Raw genomic sequence first — 12,123 nt, 5'->3', positions numbered from 1 at the left:
ACACCCATCTCTCTCCCCCTTTCCCTAACCCTTGCTGGCAACCACAAATCTGTGATCTTGTTATTTCAAGAATATTTTATAAATAGAATCATGCAGTGTATATAACCTTTTGAGACTGGCTTTTTTCCATTCAGCTTAATTCCCACGAGATCAATGCAGGTAGTTTTGAGTAACAGTAATGCCTCCGGATTGTTGACTTTCAGTCCATTCTGTGGATATACCCCAGTGCGTTTAGTCATTCACCCATTGAGGGACATCTAGACTGTTTCCAGTCTTTGGCTGTTACAGATAAAGCTGTGAACATTTTTGTACGGGTTTTGTGTGAACATAGGTTTTCATTCCTCTGGGATAAATGCCAAAGAGTACAAGAGTCATAAGGTAACCGTTACGTTTGGTTTTGCAAGAATCCGCCAAACTCTTTTCCAGAGTTGCCGTACCACTTCCCATTCCCACCAGCTGCGTTTCAGTCAGAGATGGGGCGAGATGGGAAGTGTGTTGGAGGAGACGGACGTAATGGCAGAAGATGCACTTCGTAAGAGTACTCCGGCGAGAGGGAACATGAAAGGATAAGGAGGATTGAGATAGGAGACTAGATTTCTGAGGGAGAATTGAGAGGATGTGGTGCTTGCCTGTAGCCAACTCTAGGGTCAAGTGCCCTTTGGCCTATTTTCTACCCACCAGATATTTTCCAGAGCATGAGTCAATAACTACAGCCCAGGATGGCCCCTTACCTGGTTTAATAAATAAAGTAGTAGTATTAAACACATGCCCATCCATTGACACGGTCTGGCTGCTTTCCTGCTGCAGCGGCAGAGTTGAGTAGTTGTGACAGAGACCATATGACCCACAAAAAGTTTGCTACCTGCTTATCTAGAGGAACTTGATACTTCTAATGAGACAGATTATAGCAGGGAGTTTTAGTGTGGTTAGAAGTGGGGGCAGGTGGAAATGTGTGTTTTGTGTGTGTGTTTGCTTTTAAGCCTGACGTTCCAAGGGTGTGTGCTCGAGATCGAGAAACAGGCTCTGGTGTCAGGCGCTCCTCCCTTTGTACATTTTTTTAGTCTTCCTTTATCCTCATTTGTATATTGGGATTCTACGTAAGATTTTTATTTTGAAAAAATGATTATGGACAGAGTAGAGAACAGAATATCAGTGGCCCAAAAGGATTTAAAAGCCACTTACTTGGAGGATTGCTGATGTCTCTTTCAACACTTAAGGTGCTCTGACTGCATACTGCAGCATCACTCAAACTTAACAGTTCATTTCATGATTCATTTTCTCTGAGAGGATTGGTCCCTCTCCTCCTGACTGACTGGTTTAAGAAATGTTGCCTTGGGGTGCCTGGCTGGCTCAGTCAGTGGAACATGCGACTCTTGGTCTCAGGGCTGTAAGTTTGAGCTCCACATTGGGCGTAAAGTTTACTTAAAAATAAAATCTTTAGAAAGAGAGAGAGAGAGAGAGAACGGAAGAGAGGACGAAAGAGAAGGAAAGAAAGAAAGAAAAAGAAAGAAAAGAAAAGAAAAGAAAGAAAGAAAGAAAAGAAAAGGAAAGAAAAAGAAATGTTGCCTTTGTATTCATGGCTCACAACCTTAGTCATCAGATTCTTTCTCCTTACTTTAGCATCTATCTGCCACAGTCCTGTTCATTTGAAATCATTTGGTGGGGCAAGAGGAGGCTGACATCGGCACCTTCTGTTTTCTCTTTTCTGAAACACTCTATGGGTAACATGGGGGTGCACGTGTCTGAGAGAGCTGTGCTCCTTTCGTTATGTCTGATAGTTGTGATTGATTTCTATATGTGTATCTTTATCTTTAGGAGCTTTATCCTCCTAATTCCACTACTACATGAAATAACTAGTGTTGACATGGTGGGATATCCTTCTAGATTCTCATTCTTGTTCTAGTGTCCTCCCTCTCACTCTGTCTCTGGGGCAAATAAGTAAATGAATGTGGGATCATACTGTTCTGTAACCCGGTTTATGTTTTCATTTTAATGTTAACATCCTTGCATGTCAGTAGAGATCTACTTATTTTTAAAGCTTGCCATGGTCTTCTGTTTTATGGGTACATTATAATTTAACCGGGTCAGTGGGATAACTTTTCTAATTCTTTGCTATTGTAAATCACACTGCTTATACTTACATCTTTGCATAATTCTCTGTTTCCCTTGGATAGATTCCTAGAGGTGTAATGTGGGATTCATAGAGATTGCACCTTTTAAAACTTTCTGCTACATTTTGCCAAATTGCCATCTAGTGTGTTGTTTCATTTTATTTTCCCCCCCCCCCCCCCCCCCCAGTGTATCTTTTAGAAGTCTTTGCCTCTGGTAGGAGGGAAAACATATTGGACCATTTTAACTTAATTATCGTTATGAAGTAGAATATCTTTTTTTAAAGGGTTTTTTACCTTTTAATTTTGCAATCAGGCATATCTGTACTTTAAACATACTACTTTAGCTGTGTTTATTTTTCAGTGTGCTTTGTATCTTAACATTAGGCTTACCTAGTAACAGTATTAAAAACTGGGGGTAAGAGAGCGGACAGACCCAGTCTTACACCCCACCAGATACAACCCTGTGCCTGCACCTATGAGTAGCTACCTTGTCACCTCACATTCCTGCTGTGAGGCCACTTTGAGATCTACTGAGTATTTGGGCCTGGGTCCAAACGAGGAGGGTGAAAAGGGACATGAGCACTTTAGGGACATGGTCTGCAAGCACTAATGAGTGAGTGAGTCTCTCCTCTTCTAAAATGGTATTTTTGTATCACTACTTTGTGCCTAGTGGTTGCCCCTAATGACAGTAAAATAGTACAGTGATGGGTGCTGTGGGAACATTGGGCTAAGGCAAGAGATTTCACACGAAACCTTCTGAGTTGGTGGTGGTCTTGAGATAGGCCATTTTCACCAATGTTTGGCTTACCAATTATTTTGCCACTTCACTGTATTTTTTTAATGGGAAACCAGGTGGTGCAGAGGCTCCCAGCCTTAGTTCTAATTGGAGAGGTTATCATATGGATACTACACTGAAAAATTTGAAGTAGTTCCTGTGTCCTCACGCTGGGAGGGAAAGAGGTATGGATCTGATATCGTTACTAGTGAAGTGAGTGTGGGAGGTGAACTTCGGAGTGTTGGTGGTTACTGCTTTAGGTTGATCCTGTAACTTACATTGTTAAATTTTAAAATATTTCTTGAAGATACTAATTGGAAATGAAGTTGTTACCAGTAAGCTGTAGGTGGAAGTCAGCGAGGCTTCTGGCATAGGATTAATATGCCTCACCTCTGGCAGTTAGCAGCAAGGCTTCTCACCTTGGAGCCTTGATTCCAAGAAGCTTTACCAAGCCCCAGACTCTTGTCCCTGTGACTCTGCTCTGTGGGGTATCCCCAAATTCCCACTGTGTGTGGCTCAAAAGCCTCAAGAAAACAACTAAGAACTTACAGTTCTGTGCTTCTCACCCAGACAGGGCAGCAGCACGATTAGTGAGGCATGATCCGCATCGTTTTCCAGTCACGTGAGTGGCTGGTCATGAGGGGTGCTAATTGTTCCGCATGGTTTTCTTCGTGACCATGTATTTGTAAAACAATTGGCTGCTGTTAGTAGTCTGTGCCCATGAAACTTAATGTGATGCTCAGTGGACACCCAAGGGTAACATCTGTGTCCCACAACACCGAGTTCGACTAACTAAAAGGCTTGGTTTAGTCAGTTAACAAAATCATGAAGTCAGGCCACGTGTAAGTCACCATCTCAGACATTGGAGAGGGGAGGGGATAAAAAAGTGTAAGCAAGCCTTTTCCATAGCCCGAGGGTAAGTTAGGGAAATGCGAGGTAGAGAGGAGAAGATCTAAGGCTACAAGGCCAGGGGCCGAAACAGCGTAGCAACTGCTGTGGCATCAGAGGACGAGAGTGGGGGAAGTGAGGGAAGGCTTTGTGAATGGGGGGGTTCCGAGGGTGGAGAGGAGTAGTGTGAGCATTCAGGGTCACTTGAGGAGACACAAAGATATCAGGGCAGGAAGGTGAGGAGAGGAGAGGGCAGTAGAGAATAGGGAGGACCTTTATTTGGAGTCTCAGGTCTGAAGGTATGGAATCTACACCTTCCACAAGGCCACACAGCTGGCAAAATGGCACATGGGGGGACTTGAGGAAAGACCAGACTCTCTGTTTAGGGGCCTTTTCTCCAGCACACATATATTGAGCCATCAGCCTTGGAACTAAGGAGAGATGCCTCTCACCTGTGAAGAAAAAGCAAAATAAGAAAGTAGATGAACTTTTTATTCTTACAAAATGATTGCAGAGAGACTGCCTTTCACCCAGCCTCCCTAAATGTTAACATTTTACATAACCACAGTCTAGTGATCAGAATCCGGAAACTGACATTTATAGGATACTATTAACTAATCCATGGATCTTTTTCAAATTCCATCAGTTGTCCTACTCATGTCCTTTTTCTGGACCAGGATGCAGTTCAGGATGTCACTTTGCATTTAGTTGTGACGTCTCCTTGCTCTCCTTTAATCTGGAACAGTGTCTCAGTCTTCTGTCGACTTCTGTGACCTTGACACTTCTGAAAAGTACTGGCCAGTTATTTTGTAGACTGTCTCTTTGTTTGGGTTTGGCCGATGTTTCCTTATGATTCGATGCAGGTGAGGCCTTTTTGGCAAGAAAATCACAGAATGCTGTACCCTTTGCAGCGCCTCCTCAGGAGGCTATGAGCTCAATGGTCTCGTTGCCATTTACTTTGATCTCCTGTATGATGGCGTCTGCATGTGAAAGTACTATTTTTCCTTTTGTCATTAGTAAGTCTCTCGGGGGGATGGGGCATCTTTTTTCAAGGCCCCAAGTGATCATGGTGTGTGTCCAGAGTTGAGATGGAGCATGGCAGAAATACATCAAGATGGATGGAGGAAGTCAAGGATGTTTTCATTATGAAGTCTTATCTCAGCATGGAAGGTGTGAAGCCAGATGTTCAGATAGGGAGCAGAGAGAAAGACTGAAGTCTCTTGAGGAAAGTAGAGCAGTTTTGAAACATTTGCTGCTAGGAGTTACTGGTTAGAAATAATCCAGTTTGTAGAAATGTTTCTGACTGGATTGAAGGCAGTTGAACAGCATGAACTTTGGCAAACCAAGTGTCCGCGGGTTCCGGCCCTTTCTCTACAGTGCTCAGAACCCTGGTTGCTGAAATAGAGAAAGTTCCAGTGAAGAACATCCAACGTTTAGGGGGGCAAGACACCTGGAGCTGTGGGCACGGGCAGCACTAAAACATGCAGTCTTAGCAGGATAGGCCACGTGGTCATTAAGGAGCCCAGTGGCTTAGGTGACATGATGATCTCAGCAGTTTGAAAGGGTATAGGGCTTGGAGAAACGCAGGTGTGAGTAGCTTACTCATGAGGTGTGAAGGGACAGACAAGGAGGTGCAGGTAAGGAGGATGTGGTCAGAGAGGCAGAGAACATGTTGACTTGATGCAAGCAGGTCAGAGATGGGGGGGCCAGGCGGGGTCACCACTGTGAATGCTGATGAAGGGAACCAAGCCAAATCTACACAAGAACAGGCGAGGGTATCTGTTCTCTCTTGTATCTTCATTCAGTAAACACCCGCCACATCACCTTTTCAGGTGAAATACTTCTTAAGGTTTTCTGATCATGTTTTAGTAAAATTTGGACAGGTTTCTTCTTCTTCTTTTTTTTTTTTTAAGTTGTAGTTTAATCAGCTTACAATTATTCATGTCATATGGAACAGACATCACAGAAACAGTTGAAATATGCATAAAATTAAAAGTCCTCAATTGAAATATGCACCTAATCTCTCATTTATCAGGACTGCTAGTAAATAACAAGGTTGATGAGGTTTAGTTTTTTCATATCATGCTGCTGATTATCTTCTGTAGATGCTAACTAACCATGGATTTCCTCATTATGAAGTCTTATCTCAATATGGCAGGAGTGAAGCTAGATGTTCAGATACAGAGAGAGCACGATATGCCCAGGTTTGGAAGTCTCCTGTCCCCAGTGTCACTCTCTGTTTCTGATGAGTTCAAGTTAGCCTTTTATTGTTAAACTCATTCCAGTCTTTAGCTTTTCATTTGGCATTGTTTGTGGCCCTGTTGATTTTCAAGGTGTGATTAGTTACTACTTACATATGTAAACTACTTACATATGTAATACTAGTATTTGTTTGAAGTTTTAGAAATTTAGAGGGGATATCTTCTGGGGAGGAGTGAAAAAAGTGAACAGAAGCAGAGATAAGATAAATCAGGAGCACCTGGGTAGCTCAGTCGGTTGGGTGTCCGACTTCGGCTCAGGTCGTGTTTCAACCTCACGGTTTATGGAGTTAAGCCCCACATTTGGCTCACCGCGTCAGCACAGAGCCCACTTTAGATCCTTTGTCTCCATCTCTCTGCCCCTCCTCTGCTCACACTCTCTCCCCCTCTCTCAAATACACATAAACATTAAAAAAAATTTTTTTTAGAGAAGATAAATCAGCACCAGTGTAGTAAGCACTTTGATCTATTTATCTCATTCCCTTTATTTTTTTTGCTCCTTTAAAAGAAAATAAAATGTGAATTGTAAAATATACAGATCTGAAATAGAGCAAGTGAAAAGTGAAAATATTCTCCTTGGGGTGCTCAGTTGGTTAAGCATCCAACTCTTGATCTCAGCTCGGGTTGTGATCTCACAGTTTGTGAGATCGAGCCCCGAGTCAGTCTCTACGCTGACAGCACAGAGCCTGCTTGGGATTCTCTCTCCCTCTCTCTGCCCCACCCCTGCTCTCACACATGTGTGCGCACTCTCTCCCTTGATCTCTCTCTCTCTCTCTCTCTCTCTCTCTCTCTGTCAAAATAAATAAACTTTAAATATATATATATATATATATATATATATATACATATATATATTCTTCTTACCTGTTGCCATAGGCAGACTATACTCAGTTTGGGGTGTCTTCTTCCAGATTGTTCTCTGTGATGGCACAGGGATTTATGTTCATTGCTCACTGATGTAGCTCTGTCAGGTAGATTACCTTTCTTGGATGCACTATGTCTTAGGAATTCGTTGGCTTCATGGTGTGATAACATCATATTTCCCTATGTTCGGTTTTCATTTGGATTTTTTTTACATCCCGATGATCATGATGCAGATGTTGAGCCATTCATCGACCGTGTATAGCACACTTGCAAGCACTGGGCTCCTGACAGAGCAGAAGAAAACATGTTAATTAGAAATCACAAGGAAAAGCAGAATTACATGCAACCGTGAGAAAAGAAGTACGTGGTGGTGGTGAATGTATGATGGAATTTACCTAGAAAGATCACCTCTGAGGAAGCGAGCATTGAGTTGAGCAATGAAGGAAGAATGTGAGGTGGCCGGGAGGTGGGGGCAGGGCATGGGCCTGGCAGACCACATGCGCAGGGATCCTGAAAGAATTCCGGTGTGACCAGAGTATTGACGTAGAGATAGTGGGGGAGAAATTGTAGCCCAGGGTAAGGTAGGATGGGGTCAGACCATGCAGGGTTTTACAGGCCAAGTTAAGAAATTTTCTCCATCCCGAGAGCAGTAGGTAATTGGAGCATTTGAAGCAAAGGTAATGACAATCTTATTTGTGCTAAGAAAGGATCGTTCTAGGGGCGCCCTGGTGGCTCAGTCAGTTAAACATCTGACTCTTGATCTCAATTCAGGTCATGATCTCACGGTCTGTGAGTTCAAGCCCTGCGTTGAGCTCTGCGCTGACAACACGGAGCCTGTTTAAAATTCTCTCTCCCTCTCTCCCTCTGTCCCTACCCAACTCATGCTCTCTCTCTCTCTCAAATTAAATAAATAGAGTTTAAAAAAAAAAAAGGATCATTCTAGTTGTGATACGGAGAATGGATTATAAGGAATTCAAGAAAATTAGTCAGTAAACTATAGTCCAGGCAAGAATTATGGGAACTCTGATGTGGGTGGTGGTGGTACGGGGATAAATGGATGGATTGGGGAGACACGGTGTTGAATTAGGTATTGGGATGGGGTGAGAAAGAGGAAAGGGTTGAAGATGGCTTCTGAGTTTCTGACATTCACAAGAGCAGCGGGAGTGGTATCATCCCCTGAAATAGAGAACAAGAGAAAAATGTGTCAGGCATCAGGGCAAGATCAGGAGTTCTGTTTTTGGTAGCATTGGGTTTGTGGTACCTCAAGACATTCAAGTGGAGACATTTCAAGTAGGCTGCGGAATGTACTAGTAAGAGAACTAGATTAGAGATAGGAATCTGTGAGGCATCTGCATTTAGGTGTTAATTAAAGCTGTGGGTGTAGATGACAATCACCGGGGGAGAGATGATGGAACGAGAAGAAGAGGCCTTGTACCCTGCCTTGAGGAATTCCCAATATTTAAATGGCCTCTTCAAGAGGGACGAGCCAAGAAGGAGCAACCAGGGAGACAGGCAGGAAAAATTAGGGTGGTGGTGAGTCACAGAGGACAGGGGAGGAGCAGTTTTAAAAGAAGGGTGTAATCAACACCTTTAAATGCTGCCAAGAGCTGACATGTACTAAAGACTGAGAATTGTGTTTCCTGGCAGGCGGGTCATTGGTGACTGGCTAAAAGCTGTAATGTACTCAGTGGAGAAGCCACGTGGGATTGGGCTGGAAGTGACTAGGAAGGAGATGTGGACTGTAGCACTCACAGGTAGATGCTTTTTAGAGGCTTAATTACGGGTGGGCAGTAGCCGGGAAGGTTCTGTGTGGTTGGTGAAAGGAGAGCTTATTTGATTTTGTTAATGATTCTGGTCATATTTAAAACCTGATTGGGGGAAAAACAAGTGAGACGGAGTTGACTAGAGAAGGAGGTGAGAAAATAGACATGTTGAGTTCCTGAGAAAGCCAGACAGTGAGTGGAATCCAGAAGGATCAGCATAAGCAGATGAGTACAGTGGTTAGCAGATGTGGGAAGGCCATTGGTGCCCCCCGCCGGCCCCCCGCATCCCGCCACCACCCATAATACAGGTGACAGTGTTGTCTTCTGAGGGGGAAGAAGAGTGGGTCTAGGTTGCCTTTCATCTCAGAAATACTGTAAGTTGCTTTCTGTTTCCTTGCTTCTCTCCTCCCTATTCTTTTAAGTAGCATTATTGAGGTAACTCACACAGTTCCGTGGTTTTTAGTTTATTCACAGTGTGCAACCATAACCACAGTCGATTTTAGGACATTTCATCGCCTCAGAAAGAAACTTCATACCTTTTAACTATCACCCCCCTCCTTCTTATTTGTCTTTTGCTGTCGGAAGACAGCACAGAGTATGGTCTGGATTCAGATCTAAACTCGTGACTTCAAAGAAGAGCATTTGTAAGCTGAGGCATATGAAAGGTTACCAAGAGCCTCACAACGGTAAGCTAGCCAGAGAAGCACAGGGGGCTGAGGCCTACTACTTAGGGTCACTGGTATAAAACCCACAGATAATACACTCCGAAAACCTGCTGAATGTCAGGTTCCTCCCTGTCAAAGAAGATCATCTGAAGAATAAAGATGAATAAAATGAAATTACAGAGGTAACACATGTACTTAGTTTGTAAGAGAACATGGACTATTGATAAATGATTTTACCTACTGGCCCCCAAAAAGTACATTTTGGGATGCTTAAAATTGATGTATTGGATGATGAACTGCGATCAGAAATCTAAGGCGTTAACAGAACAGGGTAGTAACAGCAGACTGGAAAAGTTAGAGATTCTGTTTATCATTGGTACTGAATAAGATTTTGTATGGGATTAATAGGATGATTTTAAACATTTAGAAAAGAAAGTAGTAGTCCTTAGAAATCAGCATAGGCCTAATAAAAAGATCATACCAAATTAACTTTATCTCGTTTTCTTATGTTCAGGAAATGTGGAAGAAATAGTATCCAGTTGACCCTTGAACAACACGGGGATAAGGCCACTGCCTTCCCCCCCACACACAGTCAAAAATCCATATACAACCTTGGACTCCCCCAGAACTTAACTACTAATAGCCTGCTGTTGACCAGAAGCCTTACCAATAAAATAAACAGTTAACACGTTTTGTGTGTTATATATGTTGGATGCTGTATTCTTAAAGTAAGCTAGAGAAAAGAAAATGCTACTAAGAAAATCATAAGAGAGAATACATTTATAGTACTGTCCTATAAAAGATGCGTGTGAGTGGACTAGCACAGTTCAAACCTTTTTGTGGTTCATGGGTCAAATGTTTTCGTATTTTATCAAAGTATTTAACAAAGTCGTTTGCATATGATTTGGAAATAAGTTTATATGTAAGTCACTGAGGACCATGCCCAAAGATTATTAGTAGATTGTTAACTGAAAAGAGTATGATGATTCAAAGGCATAACGGTGGGTTCCATTCAGTTATTTCCTTTTCAGTGTTGTGGTTAACGATGGAGGCCATGGGAGGTGGCCGTGTCAGATCCGCGGATGATTGCAAATATGAGAGTGATAGCTGATATGTTGGATGCCCTTCACAGTCTAGAGCTACCTCCACAGAGTTGAATGATGGGCTGTTAATGAGGCCAAATGAAAGCCTTCATTGCAGTGTCATTCAGAGACCTGGCTTCAAATGAATTCTCTGATTTAGTTGCAGAAATTCTTGATGGTAGCCTCAGGGTACATTAACATTTGTGACATTTACAGGGAGGTTGTGGTCTAGTGTCTTCTGCATCATTCCATTCTAGATGGGATTGGGACATTAGGCACCCCCCCCCCCCTTTCTTAAAGAACAGTTACAGAACCTGACAGGGGGTTTTCTGGAGAAGACCAGAGATGGGCAGGCTGCCTGGAAAGAGCTCCATGGCTGTTCCCTGACTTTGGGTGCGTTCCTCCCATGCACCTGCTTATCAGTACTCCACTACAGAAGCTAATCTCTCTCCTCTCTGGTACCCTGCCCTGCAGTTTCCCAGCTGTCTCCTCAACTTGTGGAGATGGCTGGTTCTGCCTGCCTTCTCCCTCCCTGTGATGTGGCCTGGAAACCCTCTCCAGGCAATAAGCTGGGGCAGGTGTGAGCCTCACTTCATTCGTTTCCCTCCTCTCAAGGATCACTGCCCTGTGCTGTCCGAAGTTCAGGGTTTAAAATTTATTGTTTCATATAATTTCTATTTTTTCATCTTTTTCATGGAGGAAGGTAAATTGGCCGCTTGTTCCTCCGTCTTGGCCAGAAGTGGAGGCTCTTTAGTGATTTTTTATTTATTCCTAACATTTTAACTCTACGTTCAAAGCCCCCTTCTGTGTCATTCCCTTATTTCCCCCATGCCTTTTCTTGGACAGACCCTGTGCTCTTCCCGCTCCCTCATCGGCACCTCGTGCCTCTCCTTTGTCCTCAGTCTCCTTTTCCCTCATTCTTGCTTGTCAGTGTTCCCCGTTCTCCGGTCAGCTCAGGTGCCTCTTCCGTGTTGTTTCCCTGCCAGGTGGGGCGGATTAAACTTTCCCTCCCTGTTCTGTTCCTGCTACAGTACCACTGTCGGCAGTATTCAAGGGTGCATGTTGTAACCTGCCGGCCCCTCCTCGAACACGTGTGTCGGGGCCCACGTGTACACACGTCCACAGTGCTCAGCTCCCAGGTCAGGCACAGGGCTTGCACACCTCTGTGTCTTTTACGTAGCTTTCTGGGTAGGTAATGTAGAGAGAAGGTGTTTAACAAGTGTAGGTATGTTTTTTATATATATATACACATATATATATATATTTTTTTTTTTTTAATGAGTTGTTTCTCTCCTCTCCCCCCAAATCTAGGCTACAGAAGAAGTTTCCAAAAATCTGGTTGCCATGAAAGAAATTCTGTATGGCACGAATGAGAAAGAGCCACAAACAGAGGCGGTGGCGCAGCTCGCTCAAGAACTCTACAACAGCGGGCTCCTGAGCACCCTGGTAGCAGATTTACAGCTCATTGACTTTGAGGTCAGAAATCAGTTTCTTATTTTTCAAAAACAGTACCTTATTCACGGTCCTTTTCCTTGTGTTCCATCCTTTGAAACATCCTAAGATTCCTGTCGAGCTCTTGGCCCAGGGGTTACTGACCTGTAAGCGAGCCCAGGCTGCCCACCTAATTAGCAGAGCTGGGCAGGAGCTCAGGGGCGCCCCAGGCTTGGGCCAGGTCTCTCTTCTCCTGTTCCACCACGTCGTGTACGAAGCTTCTTAG

General features: G+C 43.6%; 1 protein-coding gene across 3 annotated transcripts in view; it reads left to right on the top strand.

Moving 5' to 3' along the window:
* The window catches only part of CAB39 (calcium binding protein 39), an 87,497-nt gene that overhangs the window by 50,891 nt on the left and 24,483 nt on the right, over positions 1-12,123 (top strand). For 2 of the 3 annotated variants that reach the window (XM_049614711.1, XM_049614712.1), the window contains exon 3: positions 11,718-11,882. In XM_049614711.1, the coding sequence (XP_049470668.1) occupies positions 11,718-11,882 (165 nt within the window). Of the gene's footprint in view, positions 1-7,129; positions 7,257-11,717; positions 11,883-12,123 lie in introns of all 3 variants that reach the window. The other variant, XM_049614713.1, reaches the window with a different exon arrangement.

This window comes from Panthera uncia, assembly GCF_023721935.1.
Source record: "Panthera uncia isolate 11264 chromosome C1 unlocalized genomic scaffold, Puncia_PCG_1.0 HiC_scaffold_3, whole genome shotgun sequence".
NCBI classification, from domain to species: Eukaryota; Metazoa; Chordata; class Mammalia; order Carnivora; family Felidae; genus Panthera; species Panthera uncia.
This window is presented reverse-complemented; position numbering and strand designations above follow the sequence as displayed.